This window comes from Equus caballus, chromosome 9 (assembly GCF_041296265.1).
Source record: "Equus caballus isolate H_3958 breed thoroughbred chromosome 9, TB-T2T, whole genome shotgun sequence".
NCBI lineage: Eukaryota > Metazoa > Chordata > Mammalia > Perissodactyla > Equidae > Equus > Equus caballus.
In genome coordinates, this window is record NC_091692.1 from 97,686,453 (window position 1) to 97,711,123 (window position 24,671).

The 24,671-nt window shown below is 52.6% G+C and overlaps 1 protein-coding gene and 1 long non-coding RNA gene across 2 annotated transcripts; both read right to left on the reverse strand.

Moving 5' to 3' along the window:
* Positions 1-6,694: 6,694 nt before the first annotated feature.
* On the reverse strand, positions 6,695-8,816 carry LOC106781019 (uncharacterized). Its single transcript, XR_001377514.3, has 2 exons — positions 8,449-8,816; positions 6,695-7,695 (listed from the first exon to the last, which is right to left on the reverse strand). It is a non-coding gene; the product is annotated as an uncharacterized lncRNA (long non-coding RNA).
* Positions 8,817-10,039: 1,223 nt separating this feature from the next.
* Positions 10,040-11,755, reverse strand: CCDC166 (coiled-coil domain containing 166). The gene is made up of 3 exons (XM_070222023.1): positions 11,665-11,755; positions 11,035-11,491; positions 10,040-10,934 (listed from the first exon to the last, which is right to left on the reverse strand). Exons 2-3 carry the CDS (start codon positions 11,473-11,475, stop codon positions 10,179-10,181), a joined length of 1,197 nt encoding a protein of 398 aa, XP_070078124.1. The 5' UTR covers positions 11,476-11,491; positions 11,665-11,755; the 3' UTR covers positions 10,040-10,178.
* Positions 11,756-24,671: the final 12,916 nt, after the last annotated feature.

Genomic DNA, 24,671 nt, shown 5'->3' on the forward strand with positions numbered 1-24,671 from the left:
TTGAGCAAAAGTATGAAAAAAGAGGATTCCTCAGTATGAGCCTAATGTCGGAACCATACCGGACTTAACTTTAGGAAACCTCCTTTCCACCTGGCCCATCACTGTCCACAGCTGGATGGTGGGTTGTGGAGCCGGGGGGCAAGGAGGCACAGAGGGAACTCTGAGGGGGCCCGGGCATCTCACAGCTGACCGCTTCGAGTTCGCTCACCCTCTCCGCACAGCCCCTGCGCACACGCACACTTTTCAGGAAAGACAGCCTGTGTCGTTGTGCAGTGCGGGACTGCAACTGCAGGAATGTCCTGTCTCCACAGTCCAAGCAGAGCTCAACAGTCAAGCCCCAAGAAAGGCGAGGCCTCGGTAAGACAGCCTCAGGACGTGCTCACTGTGCTCCTGGTGCTGCCACTAAGCTGGGTTTCTTGATGGCCTCTTTGGAAGAGCTTTCTGATCGGCTCGCAGCTCCTGACTTGCAGGCCCCCTTGTGGTGGCCGGGGGCTATCTTTACCTACCGCAGAGAGGGGAAGACAAGGTGGTCAGCTCGCGGGTGCCCCCCACTGTCTCTGATGCGCCATCCAGTTTCCCGTCTGGCTGCCCGCCCCTGGTGGCAGAGAGCCAGCATGCATGCCTGAGCAGTGGCTGAGCACCGCGTGGGCCCGCCTCCCCAGAGCTGGTGTCCAGTGTGTCTGTCACAACCCGAAGGGGCTTCTGCAACTCAAGGACCATGTGGAAAATTTGGGTACGACAAAATTCCCTACAAAGGAGCAAGAGGAGAGGGAGGTTCTTTTTAAAAGAGGAATCAGGGAAGTCAGCGGGTGGGTAAAGTTCAGTGACGTCCACTGTAGGACAGCCCCGGGGCAGCGCTGCTTCTGAGACCGCATGGGAGGCAGAAGCGGGCAGTGAGTGGTCCTGTGCCGCCATCAGGCCCCCCCGAGTCCCTCCTAAGTGGTGGGCTCCTCAGGCTACTCTGTGAGGCTCCTCCAGACTCCTGGAGGTCACTTGGGAACAGGCTTGAGAGAGGGGGCGGCTTTCTCCAATGCCTTACCATTTGGGGAGGAGAGACACCTAAGGGAGCTAGGACAGTATTCTGTAGAGGCGTCCTGTCGTCTCCCGTGGTGCCTTCTGAATGAGGCTGCCTGGCAGCTCCCACCTTATTCCTCAGGCAGCTCTGGCTCCAGTAAAGGCACCAGGTCCTTCTGTACAACATGAATCCAGTCCTGCTATTTCCTGATTCACTTTTCCCTCCAGTCCTGCAAATAAAACTCAACCCTTTGGCGTTTGTAGCAGATGCAGTGACATGCCATTTGAATGCCCCTTCAGGACTAAAGGGACGGTCCCCCAGCTGCTGAGAGTGCTGCTGCCACAGCCCTCATGGGTCAGCCCTCCAGGAAGGGCCCTTGGCCAAAGTGAGTTGTTTGGCCCAAGTTGGCCCCCCTTCCTGATGACTGCCTCCAATGACAGGTCGATGGAGACGTGTAACAGCTCCAGAGCGTGTAAAGGCACCAGCTTCAGAGCGCCCTGTGGGTCGGCCTGGGCCCTCACTCCTCCCTGTGCACACATCCTCTCCTCAGCACGCCCGCAGCCTGCGTTTCCGTCTCAGAGTTGGTGTTTGGTGCTGGTCTCAGCCTATCAATAACCACTGTTGTGGCTGGGCCGGCCCTTCTGGTTCCTGTTATGACTACAAGATGCCCTTCAGTAGTAACCATAAAGAAACTTTGGCAAAATAAAGGTTTATGACCTACAGCACCTGGAAATTACACAGCCCGCCTGGGGCCACACAGCGAGGTCGCAATGTATCCAATGATAATGAATTTTCACATATTGAGGTATGTGGGGTACTGTTCTGGTTTAAACCTGGTTTGGCCTGAACTAAAGAAGCTTGACTTAAGGCCTGTCAGACATACATTGTCCGTCTGCTTTAACCATTAAAGATAAGGATGCATTAGGGGCTGACTTGGTGGCGTAGTGGTTAAGTTTGCACACTCCACTTTGGTTGCCTGGGGTTCACAGGTTTGGATCCCAGGCACGGACCTAGCACTGCTTGTCAAGCCACGCTGTGGCAGCATCCCACATAAAATAGAGGAAGACTGGCACAGGTGTTAGCTCAGCAACAATCTTCCTCACACGCACAAAAAACTAAGAGGAGGATGCATTAAACACTGTCTCAAAGTAAAGAATGCTTTGAGGATAGGCTGCTCACTGCTGTGCCTGCACGGAGTATCAGTGCTCCTGGAGATGTCTCCTTTCCCGGACAGCAGGGTCATGTTGACCTGCTAACCTATAATTGCGTATCTCTTTGAACCTTTGATGAATGTGTATCCCTGGTGTGTTTGCTGTATGTTCTTCGTTCTAAAAAGGTATAAAACTGTACTGAAAACCATGCTTCTCCAGAACGCTTTCTTCCTTTGTGGAGACTGCCTTCCCTGGGCTAGTCCTCAGCTTGGCTCAGGTAGACCTCACCGTCCCTCTCTTATCTATAGAGTGGCTGTTGGTTATTTGCATTGACACCATCATTACAGTATTGTACAGAGAGTGAGCGCATGGGCCTGGGGTTCTGCTTTTCTTGGGGTGGAGGGTGGGGGCCTAGGGCTTCGTGGGCTCACTCTTTATTGGTGAATTTAAAACATAAGAGTGGGAATTTAAAGCTTGGGAAGAGAAAAAACAAGAGGCCCCAAAAGTGAGTTATAGAAACCAACCAGGATCTGTGAAACAAAGGAGCCTGGGGGGCCTGGGGGGAGCAGTGGCTCTTTATCTAGTCGAGTGGCTGACGACGTGTTTTTTCCAGACAGCCGTCATTGGACTGAATGCCCTCTTTGAAGTGGGCGCCAGCAGTCAAAGCTGAGGCCAGGCACTTGCATTCAAACAGAAAAGCCAGCTGTCAGGGCTGCAGCACAGTTGGCCTCTCTGGTTCCTGGCCTGCAAAGCATGGCATCCCAGTCTTCCCATTTGGGACCCAGAAAACCCAAGCTGCTGTGCGTCGTCCTTGTCCTTCATGACCCATTGAAATCCCCTCACCACGAGGCCTCTGTGGTCTGACTGTGTGCCCCGTGGGGAGGGTGGAGTGGGGTTCTGGATCTCCTGACCAGTAAATTAGGCAAGTTTTGCCTAGACAAGAGAGCCAAGTGCATGTTATTCTAGTGAAATTTATTCCAAGTTATCGGTTCAATAGAAGCCTCATCCTTGAGAAAGCATACCTCTCTGGGAGACAGCGGAAAGTCAAAGACCCCCTCACCCAGCCCCACTCCCCGGGGATAGTCTGTTCACGGTGGCATGTCCCCAGCTGCTTGTCCTGTGCCGTGTCAGTAAGCCCATGACTTTGGTTTGTTTTCCTCGCAATAACGGAGCCGTACTCCCCACATCGTCCTGCACCTGCTCTCGTCAGTCTACCATGGACGCTCCGTGTCCTCCTCGGGTGGCAGCCTCACAGAGCTTCACGCTGTGTCCTGCTGAAGGACGCTTCCCGTGAGTATCGTGCTGCGGTGAACGGTCTCCCGCGTCTGTGTGCGCATGTGGGTCGCATCCGTCTCCTGGGGCACAGACCGGGCGGCTGAAAACACCAGAAATTTACTGTCCCGGTTCTGAGGCTAGAAGTCAAGATCAAGGTGTGGGCGGGGCTGCGCTGCCTCTGAAACCTGGAGGGAGGATCCTTCCTGCCTCTTCCTGCTGCTGGTGGCGCCGGCCATCCTTGGCGTCCCTTGGCTCGTGGCCACATCACTCCAGTCTCTGCCTCTGTGGTCACATGGCATTCACCCCATGTGTCTCTGTCTTCTTACAAAGACACCCGTCCTATTGGATTAGGGGCCCCACTCCATTGTGACCTCATCTCAGCTAATTACATCTGCAGCAACCCTATTTCCAAACACGGTCGGATCTGGAGGTTAGGATTCGTACAGATCTTTCTGGGGACACAGTTCAACCCACAGCATATACGCAGAAAGGATTCCTGGAGAGCCGCTGGTCACAGTCTGCCTGCTTCGAATTTAAGAGAGGCAGACGGCCCGCCTCAGGCTCAGCGTGACGGAGCCCTTCCCACCCTGGGTGGGGGCCTCCCTCATGCGGCACTGCTTTACTCGGCATCTCCCCAGGCCCGGGGCACTGTCTTGTCGCCTGTGCATCAGCACTGTGTTCTCTGGTCTCCAAGGCCTCTGCCTGCTTTTGCTGGTGGGTTGTTGGCTCTTTTTCTTTTCTTTATAGCTCATTATAAAGAGAGTTGTCCTTTGTCTCTTTTATCTGTTGTAAATATTTTTGCCAAGATTGTTGTTTGCCTTCTAATTTATGGTGTATTTTACCTTAGTTTTTTTTTTCCTGAGGTAGCTTAGTCCTGAGCTAATATCTGTTGCCAATCTTCCTCTTTTGCTTTTTGGTTTTTTTTGCTTGAGGAAGATTAGCCCTGAGCTAACATCTGTGCCAGTCTTCCTCCACTTTCTATGTGGGTCGCTGCCACACCATGGCTGATGAGTGGAGTAGGTTGGTGCCCAGGATCCAAACCTGTGAACCCAGGTTGCCGAAGTGGAGTGCCCCGCACCCAAACCACGACACCATGGGGCCGGCCCTTACCTTAGAGTTCTTTACATTAATTTTCTATCTTCTTATAGTAATCTTTTCTTTTATGCCTTGGGGTTTTCTTTCTTGTTAAAAAATGCTTTCCACTCCTCAGGAATATAAAAGGCTTCCACTACTTTAATGTTTTTACTTTTTAAAAAAAAGTTAAGAGACTTTATATTTTTAGAGTAGTTTTAGGCTTACTGAAAAATTGATCAGAAAGTGCAGAGAGTTGCCATGTACTCCTGACCCCCCAGTTTCTCCTGTTATTAATATCTTGCATTAGTGCAGTTCATTTGCTACAACTGATGAGCCAATATGGATCCATTATTAATAAAGCCCATAGTTTACATCAGGGTTCGCTCTTGGTGTTGCACGTTCTGTGGGTCTGGACAAACGTATAGACACGTATCCACCATTATCGTATCGTACAGAGCAGTTTCACAGCCCTAAAAATCCCCTGTGCCGGTCTATTCATCCCCCCCCACCCAAGTACCCCTGGCAGCCCCTGATCTTTTTACTGTCTTCATAGTTTTGCCTTTTCCAGAATGTCATAGAGTTGGAATCACAGACTATGTAGCCTTTTCAGATTGGCTTCTTTCACTTAGTAACATGCATTTAAGGTTCCTCTGTGTCTTTTCACGGCTTCATAGCTCATTTATTTTTGGCACTGAATGATATCCTGTTGTCTGGATGGACCACGTTTATCTGTCCATCACCCACTGAACAGCGTCTTGGTTGCTTTTGGGCGATTGTGAACAAAGCTGCCGTGAACCTCCGTGGGCAGGCTTCTGTGTGGACACAAGTCTTCAGCTCCTTTGGATAAACACCAGGGAGCATGACTGCTGGATCATATTGTAAGAATATTTTAATTTTGTAAAAACCCACCAAACTGTCTTCCAAAGTGGCTGCACTATTTTGCATTCCCACCAGCAACAGATGAGAGTTCTGTTGCTCCACATCCTCGGCAGCACTTGGTGTTGTCAGCATTTTGGACTTTAGCCATTCTAACAGGTAAGTGTTTACTTTTTTTGGAATTCTTGGATTTTTAGTCACAAAGAGAGACCTGATGGTGAGAGCCCTTTGCTTGTTCCAGCAGCCAGCTGCCCCTCTTCTCCGGCAGGCCTTGTGCAGAGGTACAATGCCCTGGCGTCCAGGCCAAGGCAGGCTCCCTTCTCATCACGTGACTTTCCTCCGCAGGTTGGGATGCTGCTCCCACTCACCCTGTGCCCTGCCCGACCTTACGGCTGCCCACTCCTCTGCTCTCTGGCTATTGCCGCTATTGGCACACACCCTGGCCCAGCCCAGCCTGAACCCTCCGGAGACGGTGCCCTCACTGTAACCCTCACTACACCCTCCAAGGGACCTACCCACCGTCCCCTGGCAACCAGTGTCCCTCCTGCCTCTGCCGAGGTGACTGGAAGCTGAACAGTCAGCGGCTCTTTTTTGGGAGGGGACCAAGCATCGCTGCGGATGGGCTTGCTCTGGTCCCTGCTCTCCGGACTGCCCTCAAGATCCTAGGGAGGGGCTCCAGGTGGTGACAGGAAAGCCCCCGCGGCCCCCACTGAGTGTGCAGTGGTGACTTGGCACAGGAGCCACAGAGCAGTGGGTGGGTTTTGATGGGACAGAAGAGGATGGGGGTCACAGTCTGAGGGGGCCCGGACTGGAGGTGCCCCCTGAGGGCCATCCTGTCCCCTCCACTGCTTTATGTCCCCTGGGCTGGGTGATCCAGCATCAGGGCCCTGTGGGGTCATGCTCTCCTCCATCCCCATAGGAGCTGTCAGGGTGGCAACCAGACAGGTCAACCAGGGCTGAGTTTGAGTGGCTCGTTGAGAGGGAGAAGCCAGAAAGCTGAGCAAGGAATAAGGGACTACCAGAACTAAACCTGCAGGATTTGGAAAGTCAGCTTTCTGTCAAAGCATAACAACATACAAATATGTCCCAAATGGTAAGTATGCAGGTGGATGAACTTTCACAAGGAAAGTAACAATGTCTAATTTGTGGGTAATCTTGTTATCAATAGGTTCTCAGCCAGGAAGATGTGATCAAAATTTAAAGCATTTTGAGGGTTGGGAGGAGGGTAAAGATATTATCTTCATAAATTATGAGCTTAAATGTGCGTGTTAACATTTCTCAGGTGACCACAAAAAGAGAAGAGTGTATTCAAGTCAGACTGTATTCGAAATATAAGAACCATTTATACTGTTTCTAGGGACACACCTGAAATATAAAATTGACACCCAAAGAAAGGTGTGTGCAAAACAAACCAAAAGAAAGTTGGAGCAGCCACGTTAATGTCAGACCGGCTGTGGGCAGAGGTAAAGAAGAACACTGCAGACTGATGAAAGGTTCAATTCACGGAGAACAGCTAGTAGTTCTAAACTTATACGCAACTAATACTTGCTTTCAAACACATAAAGTAACAGGGGCAGAACTACAAGGATAAACTGACAAGTGCCTACCCTGATGTCTCTCCAGGAAGGATTTCATGGAAAGTGGTGGGCTGGAGGGTCTTGGGGACAGGAGGGTCTGGGCAGAAGAGAGAGACTGGAGTGTCAGCGGATAGGAGCAGTGCCTGGGAAGAGGAAGTGGGGCGTGCTGCAGTCTATTAGCTTCATAATTACCAGGAAACTCTTCCTATCTTGACTTAACATTACAAATTAGAATGAGGGTTTGAACAAGGTGCACATGCTGCATTTAGAGGACCTATGTCTTAAGTCTCTGTTAATTGATAATTACCCCTCCCTCTTTTTTTTCCCTTGTCATTTATTTTTCGGAAAAAACCTGAGTCATTTGCCCTAAAGAGGATCTGGATGACTGCATCCCTACTGTCTTTTAACATCTTCCTCTGTCCCCTCTATCTTATATACATTGATAGTCAGGTCCCAAAGCTTGATTAGGTCAGAGCTTTGCTTCTGATCGAGCGTTCTTTGCAGGTTGCACCGTGCAGATTCTGCTGCTTCAGACCAGGAGGCCCTGAGTGGCTTCCTTTCGGCAAAGTTGGGGCCATTCACGGATGCGGAGAGTGAGCCGGTCCGTGCATTGTCCTCATCAGTCTGCCACCTACAGGCTTCAGCAACCATGACGTCGCTATATTTCTTCTGCAGTTATTAGGTGGAATTCCGTACATAACTTCCCTTCACCAACAATTCGTTTATCCTGAAATACAGTTCACACGGGAAAGGCGGGATGAACACGTGATTCTTCATTTGCCAGTTTTTAGCATAATGAGTATCGTACCGGCAACCTTCAAGATGACCGGTAGGGTGGGGTTTTGTCGTATTTTAAACTCATGCACTTTATGCATTTGACGTTTCTATTCAGTACAGTCAGTATTCTTTTTGATGCTGAACTAGCTGCCTTGGCGGCGAGTGGGAGCCCTTCGCTTCTGCTGCCCGGTCCTTCTGACCGGCCCCGTCTGGGAGCAACCTGGCTCTCGGGTGTTGCCCGCAGAGAAATTCACTGCAGTTCACGCAGCAGGTATTTACCGGGGCTGTGAGAAGCGTAATTCTAGAGACCGAGTCAGGTAGAACCCAGCAGGGGCGCGGAGGGTCAGGCGGGGAGGGTGCGCAAAGGCGGAGCGCGCAGGAGGTCCGGCAGGACTTGGGGCCGGGCCCGCGCGGGCGGCTGCGAAGGCGCCTCGACGGCGGGGCGCTGTCGTCTCGGCAGCGCGCGCGTCTCCGAGAGGCCAGGCGCCGGCGCAGCCCCTCGCAAACCCGCCGCCCCGTCTGCAGCCCCGCGTGCGGCTGCACCCCCGCCCTGCGGCCCCGGCTCCGCTCCCGACACCCCGGCACGTCGCCCCGCTGTCACCCCGTCCACAGGACGGCCGAGACTGCTCCGCACCGTTGCCCCAAATCTCCAAGGAGCCCTAGCTCCTTTTAAAGGGAAGTGGTTGTGGGAACGCTCCCCGACCTGGGCTTCAAGCGAACTCGCCCAAAACGACTTGCGTTTGCTGCTGCCAGGGGCCGAGGAGCGCCGCCAACCAGGGGCGCCGAGACTTCCGCCCGGAGCTCCGGGCCAGGGGGCGCGCGTGCGCCGAGCACTCACACGGAGGGGTGGGGGGCGGGGCTTCACCCACGCCGTCTGTGCGTCACCCGCCTCACGCGCTGCCCTGGCCCACAGGAGCTCCGTCTTAAACCTGTGGCCTGAACGCCTCCCTCCAGGGCGTCCCAGGTGGGCTGCCAGGGTCGCGGCCTCTTGAGAACCCGGCGCCCGGCAGCGCCACTGGGCCCCCGCCCGCTCCCGCGCTTCCGGTACCCGGCCCCGGCCGGCCGGAACTCGCGTGACCCCGACCGGAAGTGCGCCGGCCGCTCTAGCGGCGGCCGTCTCGTTGGTCGGACTTCCAACTCTGCGCTGGGGTCCAGAGAGCAAGCGTCTTTTACAACCTTCCCTCCGCGCTCGGGGCGAGGTCCGTGCTCCTCGGCCAGCATCGAGGGTGCGTGGGGCCTGGCCTCTCCGAAGCCGCTCGACCTCCTCCCCAGCACAGCCCTCGATGAATACAAACCACGCTGAGGGGGCCGGCCTGGTGGCGTAGTGGTTAAGTTCGCGTGCTCCGCTTTGGCGGCCCAGTTCCGAGGTTCGGATCCCGGGCGCGGACCTACACACCGTTGGTCAAGCCGTGCTGTGGTGGCGTCCCACATACAAAATGGAGGAAGACTGGCACAAATGTCAGTTCAGGGCCAATCTTCCTCACCCTCCCCCCCCCCCCACAAAAGCCCCAACAAAACAAAAAAACACACTGAAGGACGTCCTAATAACCGGCCTGTGCACTTTGGGACTGACAAGTAAATACGATGCGTGACCTTGGCAGAGGGCGTGGCCACAAAGGACACTGTTGGGACAACTGACGTTTTAATATGAGCTATGGATTAGCTAATGCTCTTTTCCCCATGCTAAATCTCCTGATTTGGATCATAGTACTGCGGTAATTATGCTCGGGAAACACTAAAGGATTTAGAGGTCTTCAAAGGGGCACGATGTCTGCAACCTACTCTGAAATGGTTCACGGAGAAAAATGCATGGACATCCCCCGCCCCAAAGGGACAGAAGGCAAGCTGCTGGTGAGTCTGGACCAGTGCACATGGGACTTCCCTGTAGTATTCTTCCAATTTTTCTCTAAGTTGGATATTACATTAAAATTTAAAAATTACCGAAAAACCCCAAGAGGTCAGACGAAATCTCCCGTGGCTCCCCGCGGCGCTGGGAGTAAAGCCACGTCCCTCCCGAAGGCCTTGTGACCGCAGCTCGCATGGCGCCGGCCCTCCGGCCACAGCGCGCAGCTGCCCGGCTCCTGCCCGGCCCGCCGGACTCCGTTCCCGCCGTCACGCCGGCTGTCCGTGCCCGCGGTGTCCGTCCCTGCCGCCAGACTGTCACCCCCGCGGGCAGGACACCCGAGCGGCCCGCGGGCAGCCGCGGAGTGAAGGGTGCTGAAGCCAGGCAGGCACGGGGCGAAGGGCGACCCAGCTCCCTTGCAGCAAACGCAGACGCGGCGAAGCAGGCGGCGCCAGAGCGGCGAGCGGGGGTGTCGCACCTTTATTAACAGCGGCACTCTCCAAACACGCGTCCTGCGCGCTCGTCTCCCCCGGCCCCGGGCCTCCCTCCCGGCAGGTGCAGGCTCTCCCGCGGCGGCTTCTGCTGCAGGGTCAGTGTTCATGGTGTCCTTCGACGCGGGGATAGGAAGAGCCCACTCCAAGCACAGGCCTCGCAGAGAGGAGGATGTTCTGTGAGGCCGCACGCAACGAGGACCGCGAAGAGACCCGGGAAGCCAGGCGGGACAGAGTTAAGGACGGGACCCGGGAGCTCGCCTTCGAAAGGGGCAGCGACGGGACCCTGGAGCCCACACGCGACGAGATCAACGACGGGACCCCGGAAGCCATGCGCGACGAGAGCAGCGACGGGACCCGGGAGGCTGCGTTTGACGGGGACCGGGAGGCTGCGCGCGACGGGCCTGTCGGGGAGGCGAAGGACGCGGGGCGCGAGGCGACGGGCAAAGGTTGCCACAGCGGCGGGCCCCCGGGGCCCCGGCGCAGCCAGCCATGCACCCGCGCCAGGTCCCGCGTGTCCTCGTGCTCGCGCCGCAGCTTCTCACGCTGCTCCAGCAGCTGGCGCCGCGTGTCATGCAGCAGCTGGGCCCGCTGGAGCAGCCGCAGCAGCTCCTGTCGCAGGCGCGCGTTGTCCGCCTTGATGGCCTGCGTGTGCGCGAGGAGCGCGCGCGCCGCCTCCCGCTCCGCGCGCCGCGCCAGGGACTGCACGCGCTGGCGAGCCTCGCGCTCGAAGGCCGCCTTGTCCTCGGTGAAGCGCCGCTTCACGCGGTGGAGCAGCTGCGTGTGCTCCACGCGCATGTGCAGCAGTTCGCGCTCCAGCGCCCGGATCCGGGCCAGCTGCTCCAGCTGCAGCTCCTGCGGCGGGGGCGCGGGTCAGGGCCCGGGCGCGGCGCGCGCCCACCCCGCCCGGTTCCTGGAGCCCGCCCGGCCGGCCCGTGGGCGCGCGCGCACTGGCCTTGTAGGGCTGCAGCTCCTGCACCTGCCGCGCCATCTGCGCCGCGCGCGCCTCCATCTCCAGCAGCTGCGCGCGCACCCCGTCCTCGCGCCCGTGGTAGTGCGACGCCAGCTCGCCCCGCTCCCAGTGGACCTGCGTCAGGTCCACGCGATTCTGCTCGTCCAGCCGGACGATGGCTTTGGCGCAGCGCTGCGCGCGCGCGCTCACGTAGCTGGCGTAGAGCCGGTTCTCCTCGCGCAGGCGCTGCGCCTCGCGGTCCAGGAAGGCGTTCTCCCGCAGCACCTGGTCCACGCGCTGCTCGCAGGCGTCCAGCTGCTCCGAGAGCAGCTTGTACTCGCGCTGCAGATACTGCGCGCGCTCCGACAGTGGCGCCTCGGCGCCCTCTTTCGCCGCGCCTGGCCGGCGCCCTGTGCTCGGCCCGCGCCTCCTTTTGGGTGCCATGGGTCGGCGTCGGGGTCTGGGGCACGGGTACGTGTGAGGGCACCGCCCAAGCCCGCTCCTCCAGCGCAAACCTTCCCCTCCCCTAGCCCGAATATTCTAGCGGGGTGGGACGGGTCTCAGGGTCCTGAGGTTGAGGGAGGCAAAATCAGGGGTATGGGGTCAACGTGGGGTCAGGGGATGGTCGCCAACCTTTACTCGTGGACTCCTTCTGGACCTTGGCCGTCCGTCGGCGTGCGCCCACCTTGAGTTATGTTGGCGTTCAGCCGGTGCAGTCTCCATGGAGAGAGAACTTAGTCGCCCTCCCCCACTTCCACCCCGTTGCTTGGGCGACAACTCCACTCCCCCTCCTCCATTTCCCCCAACTCCTGCTCCGGAAGTCAGTGCCTGACAGCCTGTTGCTGCCAGACGTCCTGTCGTCCTGTCGGACGACGCTGGACTTGCCTCCTAACCTAACAGACCCAGCAGCAGCCCGAGTAGCCCTCAGTCTCCACGTGCCATACTTGGGCCCTTTGCCACCTGTCCACCGATGGCCTCATATCCCCGTTGGCCCTCAAGAGTAGAGACTTCGCCCAGTCCTGGCCTCCAGCCTTGAGCAAGCCCCTCCCCACCCCACCCACACACGCACACCCCTGTGAAATCTCCATCTCGTCGAGTCAGAGCTTCCCCACAGCATTTCAGCGCTCCGGAGAGCCTGGCTCTCCTCGAAGCACTTCGTGGTTCCCTTCGCTCCTTCAGGAGGCCTCCGTGGGAGTTAGAGTTACTGGGAAGACCGAGTCCCTTCGGATGTCACCCGTTGTCCAGTGTGTTCCTCTCTGGGGTTTCTTCAGCTCACACGTGTGGCGCCTGTTCATCTCATCCCACAGGACTGCACCTGGCCAGCTTCCCTTCCCAGCTGGCCAGCACGGCGGGAGCGGAAGGAGATCCACCCGGAATTTCGCTCTTGCTCTTCTTGCCGTTGAGGTTGTGGCAACATCATCATCGCCTCATTGAATTCACTCTTGGCTAGATACGTGAGCACCACATTCAGGTGCCAGGAGCCAGCGGCCCGGCCTCGGGTTCTCTTAGCTGCCTCGGGAAGAGCCGGGTCCAGACCGCCTTTGACGTGAACGTCCATGTACGTCTCTTTTGGTCCTGTCACCGTTGGTCCAGGTCTGTCTACATTGGCTGTAATATGGACAGATGCAGGGTTTGTTGGCTTGTAACTTTGTGAGGAGCACGGTTTAGGAAACCACTCTGGTGGGAAGGCTTGTGTTGAAAACTCTCAGGAGGCCGATTTCAGAGCCGCGGTGATTCACTCATATCGCTGGACTTGCTCGAGTTCACTGCACCTGCGTGAAAGGGGTGGCAGAGCCTCGTAAAACTAGGAACACAACCGAGGCAGTTTTCTCCTTGGAAAAAATGTATTTTATAAATAAAAATAAAATGACAAGCTTCAAGACGATGCAAAATCTCCGTTTATTTTAACACTAAAATTTTAAAGAAATGTTGATCCATAAACTCTTAAAAGAGCATCTTAATGTTGGCCTTTAATGATATCAGCTTTTTTTTTTTTTTTGGTGAGGAAGATTGTCCCTGAGCTGACATCTGTACCCATCTTCCTCTATATTGTGTGTGGGATGCTGCCACAGCATGGCTTGATGAGTGGTGTGTAGGTCGGCACCTGGGATCCGAACCCACCAACTTGGGCCTCTGGCGCTGAGCCTGCAAACTTAACCACTATGCCCCACACCCAGCAAGCCCGATATTGGCTTTTAATATGAAATTGGTGCCTGACTTTACAGAAAATTGGGAAGAGACCAAGTAGAATCGGGAAGAATCAGGAGACCCTGCAGTGGGGGGCTCCAGCGAGCCCCTTCGGGATGTTTTCTTCCAGTCCCTCTCCGGGGCCCGGTATCTACATACCAGGGCCTCTGCCCGCACCGAAGCCGCCTGCTCTGTCCACCTCGCCACCCTCGCGGCCCGCCTCGGGCCACTGTCCCCATTTGGCACACTGTGAAACTGAGACGGCGAGAGGCGGAGCCTGCTCCCCCGGCCGGTCTGGTCCTCCGCAGCCTCGGCCCCTGGGCGCCCCCCCGCCCCCCCCCCGGTGCCCCCCGCGACTCCGGGCCGCCTCGGCCCCTCCCGGGCTCCTGCCCCGCACGCATCTGTCGTGGGAGTGTCTGGATCAACCTTGGCCTTTTAATTTCTGCTGCGAGGGGAGGCACTCGAGGGGCAGAGGTTTTTGAGTTGTAAGTCGTCCCAGCCTCCCGGATTTCTCGGGGAGTTGTCTCGCTTTAAAGCTCACAAATGCTTCCTTTCAGCAGGGGTCTGGTGAGCATTTCGTTCTCCTCTGTCTCCAGCTCCCTCGAGACTTGCTGCTTCCCACTTCTGCAATTCCCAGTCCTGCAATCCCGGTGGAATCGTTCGGGGAGCTGCGTGGAAGCCCCGCCCCGACCCCGCCCCGGCCCCGGCCCCGCCCCCGCCCCCCAGACCCCCGCCGCCCAGCCGGACGCGGCCGCCTCCGCCACCACCCGAGTCGGGGCCGCGCGATTAGGGCAGGAGACGCCTTGTCTCCTCTGCCTCCTCCGGGCGCCCGCGCCACAGGCCTCGGGGCGGTGGGTGGTGTCTCCCCGGGCAGAGGAGGCCGCCTGGCCTGGAGGCGGCTGGGATGCCCCCACACACCCACCTCCTGGCCCCGGGGGCCTTCTCTCTGTTGTTGGGGAATGGGTGTGTCTGGTGTCCCCAGGTCCCACCGCCGCCCACGAGAGACGGAACTCACCTCCGCGGGCCCAGATTCAAAGCCAGGCGCTACCTGTGACATTTCTCCCCACCCTTGGGGTCCTTCCTCCCTCCCTCCGTGAATGGGGTGGCGGTCTTTTGTCCCTCCAGGGGTCAAGACTAAGTTTCCCCCTGAGTCCAACTGAGGAGGGTCTGGGGGCAGGGTGGGGGCCGGGGGTCACTCACCCCTTGGCGGGAACACTGAACTGGAACGTTACTGGAAAGAAGGGCGGAGGAAATGGGCTCAACTGCCGCCAAGGCTGCCCCTCCCCCACCCTTGAATCCCGGCTAGCCGCCCCCTCCCGCCGCCCCCCAACCCCCACCCCCCTGACTAGCGCTCTCTGGTGGGGGACTGCGGTGGACCCTGAAGGCTGCGTCAGAATGTCCTGTCGGGCCGGTTCCACGATGCTGCTCACACCGCTCCTCGGGCCACTCGGCCCCCCACCCCACATTTCCACAGGGCCAACCCCCCTGCCCCTATCTTGCTGTGCCTTCTGCCTTGGACTCTCTCCCTACTCAGCTCCTGAGACTTAGCGTGAGCTCCCTTCCTCAGGAGTAGCCAGTGGGTTTGAGTTGTGTGCCTAACCCTGGGGTGAGCACTTCCAGCAGCATCTGCTGCCATTTCACAGATGGAGAAACTGAGGCAGGGAGTGACTTGTTAAGGGCCCCTGAAAGCACTGGGGCTGTGACTTGGACCTTGGTGAGCTCTTCCCACTGTGTACACTGCCTCTTGCGGAGGCCTCTCCCCATCCTGTGCCCTGGGCAAGGGGCAGAGCCAGCCACCTTCACTGAATCCCACTCCATGGCAGCCTGAGGCCAGCATGTGGCCAGTACCCACGACCCTCCCACCTGCCAAGGCCAACTGGACCTGAGGAGTTGGGGGTGGGCTCAGGTGATGCCAGAGACCCTGTCCTTGGAGCTCAGCCCTGGGCAGGAGCTTGACACCCACAGGAGTGGCCAGAAGCTGAGCAGTGGTCAGATGAAGGGACCCTGGAGGACCTGGTGGGAGGGATGCCCCAGCCCCACCCCAGGACCTTGTCCCTTGATCAGAAGCACAGCGCTGATGGCAATCACCACCACAAAGGGGATGACAGGCAGGAACGTGACTGAGGCCCAGGAGAGCCTGTCTGTCCAGTGTGTCGCCTGGCTGCGGTCAAGCCCTGGAAACCCCAGGCCTGGCTGTTTTCTGGGCCCTCGGCGGGACCCAAGGCCGGCCCCTCCCCATATTCCAGCTCATGTGCAGCTGCAGGCCCCCTCCGCCACCTGAGCTGGCTCTCGGCCGGGCATTCAGGCAAGGACCCTTCCTCAAGTGGCCTCCCCTCCACAGCCAGGCACCTCGGAACCGTTGCCAGACCCACACCATGCTCACGGTGAGCCCCAGGTGGAAGGCCCAGATCCAGGCCATGATTGCGTCAGCTCCCACAGCCACAGCTGCCCCTGGAGGAAGTGCTCTCTCCTCCCTGGACACACAGTGCAGTGAGGGCCACGGCTGCACCGCCACCCACTTCCTAGGAGCAAAGACAGGCTGGGTCCAGGGGAGCCCCAGGGTACATGTATGGAACACAGTGAGGGCTCCGTGGCGATGCTGCCACGATGACCCAGGTCTCTGGCCTGCTAGGGTCCGTGGAGTCACAGCTTCAGGGCAGCTCGATGAGCTTCAAGGGGCCTGGCTGGAGCCCGGGGCCTGTGAGCTTGGCTCCCTGGTTCTCCCTGAGGGGTCAGGCCAGAGCAGCTGGGGCTTGGGGTCTGGTCCGGGTCGGCCTGCATGCCCCTCCCCGGGTGCTCACCTACCTCTCTTTGTGAGGAAAAGGATGATAAACAGAAGGATGTCCAGAGTCCAGAGCCCAGCACAGGCCCCAATGGCGATGCCTGCACCCACCTCCACTGGCCGGCTCAGAGAACCCCTGCAAGACAGCCATGAGGGGCGCCCAGCCTGAGGCATGCCTCCCGGGGACCCTTGTCTCTGAGTCTGAACGCACGATCTGAGACAACCACATCTACCACCCAAATGTGCCCTCCTGGGAGGGACCCAGCAGGTGCTAGAGTGACCTGGGGTACCTGAGTCCACAGTCCATGTGGGGAGCAGGAGAGACACCTGAGACCTAGGAGCCGGAGGAGCACACAAGGTCCACCCCAGCAGCTGGGGAGGCCATGCACGAGAGAGGGTGGGCAGTGGGCTACCCCTGTGACACAGATGGGGACACGGCTGTGATCACTCCTCAGACGTCAACACTGAAGGGCAAGGAGGGGCGGGGCCCACGCACATGGCCTGTGACAGTCTGCAGTCTAGGAGGCAGGGACCATGTGAGACTGGCCTTCGGGTTACAAGGACGCTGGCTATGGATGAGCAGGAGGCTCCGGCCACACTGTTTCATCCTGGGGGGTTTGACCTGCTACGCGCACACTCCTCCCTGACTCTGGGTCTTCTGGAGGAGGCTCCCAAAACTGCCCACGATTTTCCCATGGGTCCACGGTCCACTTTTTATCTAGTGCATAATAAACACCCCAAGTCGATAATGCGCTCAAAACAAAGCTGAAGGTTACAACTGCATGCAACAAAATTTATTGTTGACTACCAATTAATAAGAAAATAAAATCTCCTTGACAAAATTTATATCTGCAAGGATATTGGACAAGGGAAAGTTGGACTGGGTAGAAATAATGGCCTCAAGAGAAAACACATAATAGCACATTTAAAAACAACAGCTGAACGGATGAATCAGCTGTTCAATGAAAACTGATTTAATTATCACGCGTAATGAAGTTCCCTCCTCAGAATTCTTTTTTGCGGAAATTCACTGATGTTCGTATAATTCTGCTTTTGGCCACATTCTCAGTGGCAGAACGGCAGGTCAAGACCTCCTCTGGTTTGGAGTTCATGAGGGAAGGCGGAAAGAGAGGGGCTGGCCCACAGTTGTCACACGTCCTCGGTGCTCTAGGGACCAGCTGGCGTCCCGTGCCCCAGCAGCTGCATCGGTCTGCTCCACGCCCTCCTGGGAGCTGGCTCTTCCTGATCCAGTTTACTCCTGCTGTCCACCTGCAGGCCCTCCTGCCCGTGGCTGGGGGAGCCCAGCTGTCCATTCCAGATCAAGTGTGTCAACTTTCCTGGCCTGGGCTCCACTCACAGCCCCACTCCTGGCCTTGGACCCTCCTTGAGTGAGTCCAACTCTCATTTCCTTCAGCCTGTCCAACTAGTGATCAGTCCTCCCTCCATTTCCATCAATGTGCTTTCTACTCTTCTGTTTGTCCTTGTGGGCATATAGCTTTCCCATTCTTTTTTTTTTTCCTTGCTGAGGAAGAGTCACCCTGAGCTAACATCTGTTGCCAATCATCCTCTTTTTGCTTGAGGAAGATTTGCCCTGAGCTAACATCTGGTGCCAATCTTCCTCTGTTTTGTATGTGGGTTGCCACCACAGCATGGCTTGATGAAGAGTGGTGTAGGTCTGCACCCAGGAACTGAACCTGGGCTGCCACAGCAGAGCGCTCCGAACTTAACCACTAGGCCACGGGGCCAGCCCTTCCATTCATATTTATATTTATTATGGATTATATCTGAGGAATACTCCCACTTGTTCAATAGATTTGCCATTGCATTTGTCATCAAATTTATTGATGTGAAATTGTTAATAATAAATCCTTATTATCTTTTAATGTTTGAAGAATTTAGTAGGAATCTGTCTTTCATTCCTGACACTGATAATTTCTCCCTTTGAGTTTTAATCAGTCTAGCTAGATTTTATTCCATTTATTCAAAGAACCAGCTTTTAATTTTATTGGTTTTCTCTCCTGCTTGTCCACTTTCCATTTCAATGATTCCTACTCTTATTTCACTCTTTCTGCCTACTTTGGCTTTAATTTTCTCTTCTTCTAGACTTTTAAAGTGGAAACTTAAACCTTTCCCCTTTCCTAATATAAACATTTAGAACTATAAATTTCCCTCTAAGTGTTGCTTTAGCAGCATCCTACAAATTTTCTTTATTTTCTTTTTTTTTAAAGATTGGCACCTGATCTAACAACTGTTGCCAATCTTCTTTTTTTTGTTTTAATTGCTTTTTCTCCCCAAGTCCCCCAGTACACAGTTGTATATTTTAGTTGTGGGTCCTTCTAGTTGTGCTGTGTGGGACGCCGCCTCAACATGGCCTGATGAGCAATGCCATGTCCACACCCGGGATCCAAACCGGTGAAACCCTGGGCTGCCGAAGCGGAGCGCACGAACTTAACCACTCAGCCATGGGGCCAGCCCCTAAATTTTCATATGTTATGTTTTCATTATCTTTCAGATTAATTTTCCTTGTGATTTCTTCTTTGGCCCATTGTTTATTTAGAAGTGTGTTGTTTAATTTCCAAATTTTTGGGGGATTTTCCAAATATCTTTCTGTTATTTACTTCTAATTCAATTCTGTGGGATCAGAGAACATAATTTGTGTGATCTCAACCCTTTTAAATTTGCTGATCTTTGTTGTATAGTGCTTAGAATATGGTTTATTTGGTGACTATTTCATACGCACTTGAAAAGAATGTGTATGCTCTTGGCGATGGCTTGTTTTCTAAATGTCGACTAGGTCGAGTGGGACAATAGTGTTGCTCAGGTCTACCATATCTTTATTTTCTGCTCGCTTGTTCTACAAATTATTGAAAGAGGAGTGCTAAAATCTTCAACTGGTTTGATTATTTCTTCTTTCAGTTCTGTCAGGTTTTGCTGTATGTATTTTGAGACTTTGTTATTAGGTACATACACTCTCCGGATTAGAGTGACTACTTAATGACTTGACGGTTTTATCATAAGGGAGTGTCCCGCTTTCTCTCTGGTAATATTCCACGTGCTGAAGTCCACTTTGTCTGATATAAATATAACCACTAAAGCTTTCTTATGATTAGTATTTGCACGATATGTCTTTTTCCATCTGTCTTAGTCTATTCATATTGTTCTAACAAAACACCACAGACTGGGTGGCTTAGAAAAAACAGAAATTTATTTCTCATGGTTCTGGAGGCTGAGAAGTCCAAGATGAAGGCGCCAGCATGGTCATATCTGGTGAGGGCCCTCTTTCTGGTTCATAGCTGGTGCTCACTGTGTCCCCACGTAGTAGAAGAGGCTAGGGATTTCTCCAGAACCGCCTTTATAAGGGCACTAATCCAGCTCATGAGGGGTCTCCCCTCATGACCCAAGCACCTCCAAAAGGCCCCACCTCCTGATACCATCACATTGGGTGTTAGCATTTCAAAATACAAATTGAGGTGGGTGGGGGGAACAAATATTCAGACCACAGCATAATCTTTTTAACTTTAACCTACTCATGTCTTTATAATTAAAGTGCATTACTTGTACATAGCATATTCTTGGCTTTTGATTTTTAAAAAATAAAGGTGCACAATCTCTGTCATTTTATTGGAGTATTGAGACTATTTACCTTTAATGTAATTTTTGATGTGGTTCGTTTAAGTTGACCATCTTGCTATTTGTTTTCTATTTATCCCATCTATTTCTTATTCCTTTTCCTTATTTTTCTGTCTTCTTTTTGATTGAGTAATTTTCAATATTCCATTTTGTCTAGACTACGGGCTTAATAGCTCTATCTCTTTATGTATGTTTACTTTTATTTAAGGTAAAGATTTGCATGTTTAACTTATCAAAGTCTATCTTCAAATAATATTATAATACTTCACGTGTAATTTAAGAACCTTATAAGGGTATATTTACATTGTATTCCTTCATACTTTGTGTATTGCTGTATTACATTTTATTTTTACAGGTTATAGACCCCACAACATATTGTTATTATTTCCAATTTAAACAGTCAACTATCTTCTTTAAAAATTATTTTTAATTGTGGTAAAAAACACACAACACAAAATTTACCAGCTGAACTTTTTTGAAGTGTATGGCTCAGTAGTGTTAGGTATATTCATATTGTTAAGCATATTCAGATATTCACAGATCTCCAGAACTTTTTCATCTTAAAAACTGAACCTCGATACCCATTAAACAAGAACTCCTCATTCTCCTCTCCCCACAGTCCCTGGTAACCACCATTCTACTTTCTGTTTCTAAGAATTTGACTACTTTAAATACTTCATACACGTGGAATCCTACAGTATTTGGCTTTTTGTGACTGGTTTATTTCACTTGGCATAACGTTCTCAAGGTTCATCCATGTTGTAGCATGTGGCAGGATTCCCTTCCTTTTTGAGGCTGAATAATGTTCCATTCTATGTACATACCACCTTTTGTTTACCCATTCATTCACCAGTGGACATTGGAGTTGTCTCCACCTCTTGGCTATTGTGAATAATGTTGCTGTGAACAAGGGTGTGCAAAGATCTCTTTGAGACCCTGCTTTCAGTTCTTGTGGATGTGTACTGAAGAGTGGGATTGCTAAATCATAGAGTAATTCTAATTTTAATTTTTTTTTTTTGGTGGGGAAGTTTGGCCCTGAGCTAAGATCTATTGCTAATCTTCCTCTTTTTGCTTGAGAAAGATTGTCCCTGAGCTAACATCTGTGCCAAACTTCTTCCACTTTGTATGTGGGACGCCACAACAGTATGGCTTGACAAGCAGGGTGTAGGTCCACACCTGGGATCCAAACCCACGAACCTTGGGCTGCTGAAGCAGAGCACGCAAACTTAACCACTATGCCACCAGGCTGGCCCCAATCTTAATTTTTTTGAGGAACCACCATACTGTTTCCATGGTGGTTGCACCATTTAACAATCCCACCAACCGTGGTTCCGATTTCTCCACAAGGGTACAAGGTACAAGGGCTCCAACTTCTCTACATCCTTGCCAACACTTATTTTCCAATTTTTTGATTGTAGTCATCCTGTTGGGTATGAGGTGACATCTCATATGGTTATGATTTGACCTGAGATAGATAGTGGGTTTTTTGGGGTTTTTTTCTGAGGAAGATTAGCCCTGAGCTAACATCTGTTGCCAATCTTCCTCTTTTTTTTTTTTGCTGAGGAAGATTAGCCCTGGGCCAACATCTGTGCCAATCTCCCTCCACTTTATATGTGGGTTGCTGCCACAGCATGGCTGACGAGTGGTGTAGGTGCACACCCGGGATCCAAACCCACAAACCTGGGCCACTGAAGCAGAGTGTCTGAACTTAACCACTACACCATGGGGCTGGCCCCAGAGATAGATAGACTTCTGATCCATTGTTGAGCTACGAGGTTCAGCAAAGGCAGTCAACTATCTTTTAATGAAATTTAGTAGATGAGAAAAATGTCTTTTATATTTAGCTACCTACTTGCCATTTCCACAGCTCTTTATTTCTTTATGTCAATGCAAATTTTCATCCAGAATCATTTTCTTCATCTTAAAAAACTTTCATTAATATTTTTTTGTAGTGCAGGTCTGTGGGTGATAAATACTCTAAGCTTTGTTTATCTGAAAACGTCTTAATTTTGCTTCGTTTTTGAGGGACGTTTTCTCTGGGTCTCTCGCTCCAGATTGGCAGGGTTTATTCCTTCTTTGGGCACATTAATGACATCATTGCTTTGTCTTCTGGCTTGAAATTCTTCTGACAAGACCTCTGCAGTCCTGCTTATTTCTGTTCCTCTGTATGTAAGTTTCTTTGGTGACTTTTAGTATTTCTTTCTTTATCACTGTTTTTCAGCAATTTAGTTACCATGTGCTTGTTATGGCTTCTTTGTGTTTTCCCTACTTACGCTTCATTTAAATTCCTGGATCTATGAGTGTATTATTTTTCCTTCAAATTTGCAAACATTTCAGCCATTACTTTCTCAAACATACCTTCTAACCACCCCTTTTGTTGATACTGTCCTGCAGGTTGCGAGGTTTTTTCCTCCATGCATTTCGATTTGGATAGTTCCTATTGCTGTGTTTTCAAGTTCTCTTGGATCATCTAAGTCCATCCAATGAGTTTTTCATTTCAAATATTTTATTTTTTGGCTCTAAAAATTCTCACCTCATCATATTCATGTTTTTCTGTAAATCCATGAGCATATTTATAATATCTGTTTTTAAGGTGACTGCCAGTTCCATCCTCTCTCCTACTTATGCATCTAGTTCCATCAACTGATTTTTCTCCTGGATATGGGTCATATTTTCCTTCCTTCTCACAAGGCTTGTAACATTTTTTTAAACTGAAGTGAAATTCACATAACATAAAATTAACCGTCTCAGTGGCACTTGTTCACAATGTTATGGAACCGTCACCTCTATCTACTTATAAAACATTTTCATCACCCCAAAAGGAAAACCTACACTCATTACGCGGTCCCTACGCATCCCCTCTCCCCTCAACCTCTGTAAACCACCAATCTGCTTTCTGTCTCTAGGGACCCACGTATTCTGAATATTTCATATAAGTGGACTCAGAACACGCGACCTTTTGTATCTGACCTCTTTCACTTAGCACAGTGTTTCCCAGGCTTGTCTGCATTGCAGCATGCACCAGTCCTTCATTCCTTTTCATAGCTGAATTATATTCCACTGTATGATGGACCACATTTTTTTTTATCCGTCAGTTGATGGACAGTTGGGTCGTTTCCACCAATTGGCTTTTGTGAATAATGCTGCTATGGACACTCGTGTACAAGTATTTGTTTGAATATCTGTTTTCAATTCTTTTGGGTATATATCCAGAAGTCAAATTGCTGGAGATGGTAATTCTGTGTTTCACTTTTTGAAGAACGGCCAAACTGTCTTCCACGGCAGCTGCACCACTTCGCATTCCCACCATCAGGGCGCAAGAGTTCCGATGTGTCTCTATCCTTGCCAAGACTTGTTGTTGATTATTACTACAGTCATTCTAGTGAGTGTGAAGTGGTATCTCATGAGTCTTTGATTGCGTCTCCCTGATGGCTAATGATGCTGAGCACCTTTCCATGTGCTGTTGACCATCTGTATACCTTCTTGGGAGAAATGTCTGTCCAAGCCCTTTGCCCACGTTTTTAATTGGGTAAGTCTAGTAATGTTTGTTGGATGCTGGCTGCTGTGAACTGTACGTTCCTGAGTGTCGTGTTGTGTTGCTTCCCTCTGAGGAGTGCTGATGGGTTTGGCGGGCAGCTAGGTATGTTTGCCCCTCCTGTTCCTGTCAAGGCTTGTTCTCTGCACTCCTGGTGGGTGGGAGTAGCCTTTGTCTAGGGCTAGTTTAGTCATTTCACAGGGGTGTGACCTGTCCAGGGTCTCTCCTGAAGGTCCCAGTGTCCACCCTAGCTACTTGGCACTTGAAGCTCTCCCCTGTCCACGTAAAATCTGAGACTCGTTCTGCTCATGCCCCCAAGTTCTTTGCGTGGACTCGTGTAAAGTGCTCCTGCCTGCCGTGGTGCTCGGCAGCGGGGTCGAGGGGCCCTGTTGCTTTCTGTTTTCCCGAGATCACAGCCCTGCACTGCTTGTTGTCCAGGGTTTGTAGACAATTGTTTCACATACCTTGTCCAGTTTTCCGGCTGTTCACAGAAGGAAGGCGTGTCCAGCACCAGCTGCTCCATCATGAGCGGAAGTTGAAGTCACTCATTCCTTCACTGTTTCTTTTTCCCTTGTGTATTCTGCACCCCTCTCACTTTATATGGAGATACAGCTGAAGTACGGAAGACCACACATATTTAAAGTGTGCGATTTAAACACTTTTGACGTAAGTATACACCCTGAAGCCATCACCACAACTAAATGTGTCTATCACCTCCAAAAGTTTTCTTGTACCACTCACAACCCATTTCTCTCTTCAGTCCCCCTCAAGGCCATCACTCACTGACCTGTAGCTGGCATTTTCTAGAATTTTGTATAAATGGAATCATACACACACTCTTTTGAGGAGAAGTCTGGCTTCTTTAGCAGCATAAGGATTTTGAGCTTCATCCATGTGGTGTGTATCGATAGTTTCTTTCCCTTTTTTGCTTTTCCTTTTTAGCATTCCACTGCGCGGTCACACCGCATTTTATTTATCTGTTCCTCTGTTTCAAATGTTGGAAACAACAGCCGGGTCGTTTCCAGTTTGAGGCTGTTACAGATAAAGCTGCCGTGAACATTTGTGTGCACGTCTGTGTGGACACGTGTGTTCACTTCTCTGGGGCAACCACCTAGGTGGGAAATGCCTGGGTCATGATAAACGTACATTCGGCATCTTTTAAAAGTGCTAAATTGTTTTCCAAGGTGGTTGTAGCATTTCACCTCCCCATCAACAGCAGAGGAACATTCCAGTCCGTTCCGACGCTCGCTGACACTCGGTGTGGCCAGTCTTCCTGACGTTAGCCATTCTATAGGGGTGCCGGGGTATCTCGTGCTCTCGTTTGCACTCTCCTTCCATTTCAGATGCTGACTTCACTTGGCCGCTAGACCCCACACATTGCCCTGGCCTTTGTCCCACCGCACCAATCTCTCCTCAGCCCTCAGCCCCATCCCACAGACTGCTTCTCGCAGGTCTACAGCGAAGTAACTCAGAAATGGAGAAGAGTTAAGGAACTCTGACAGCTAC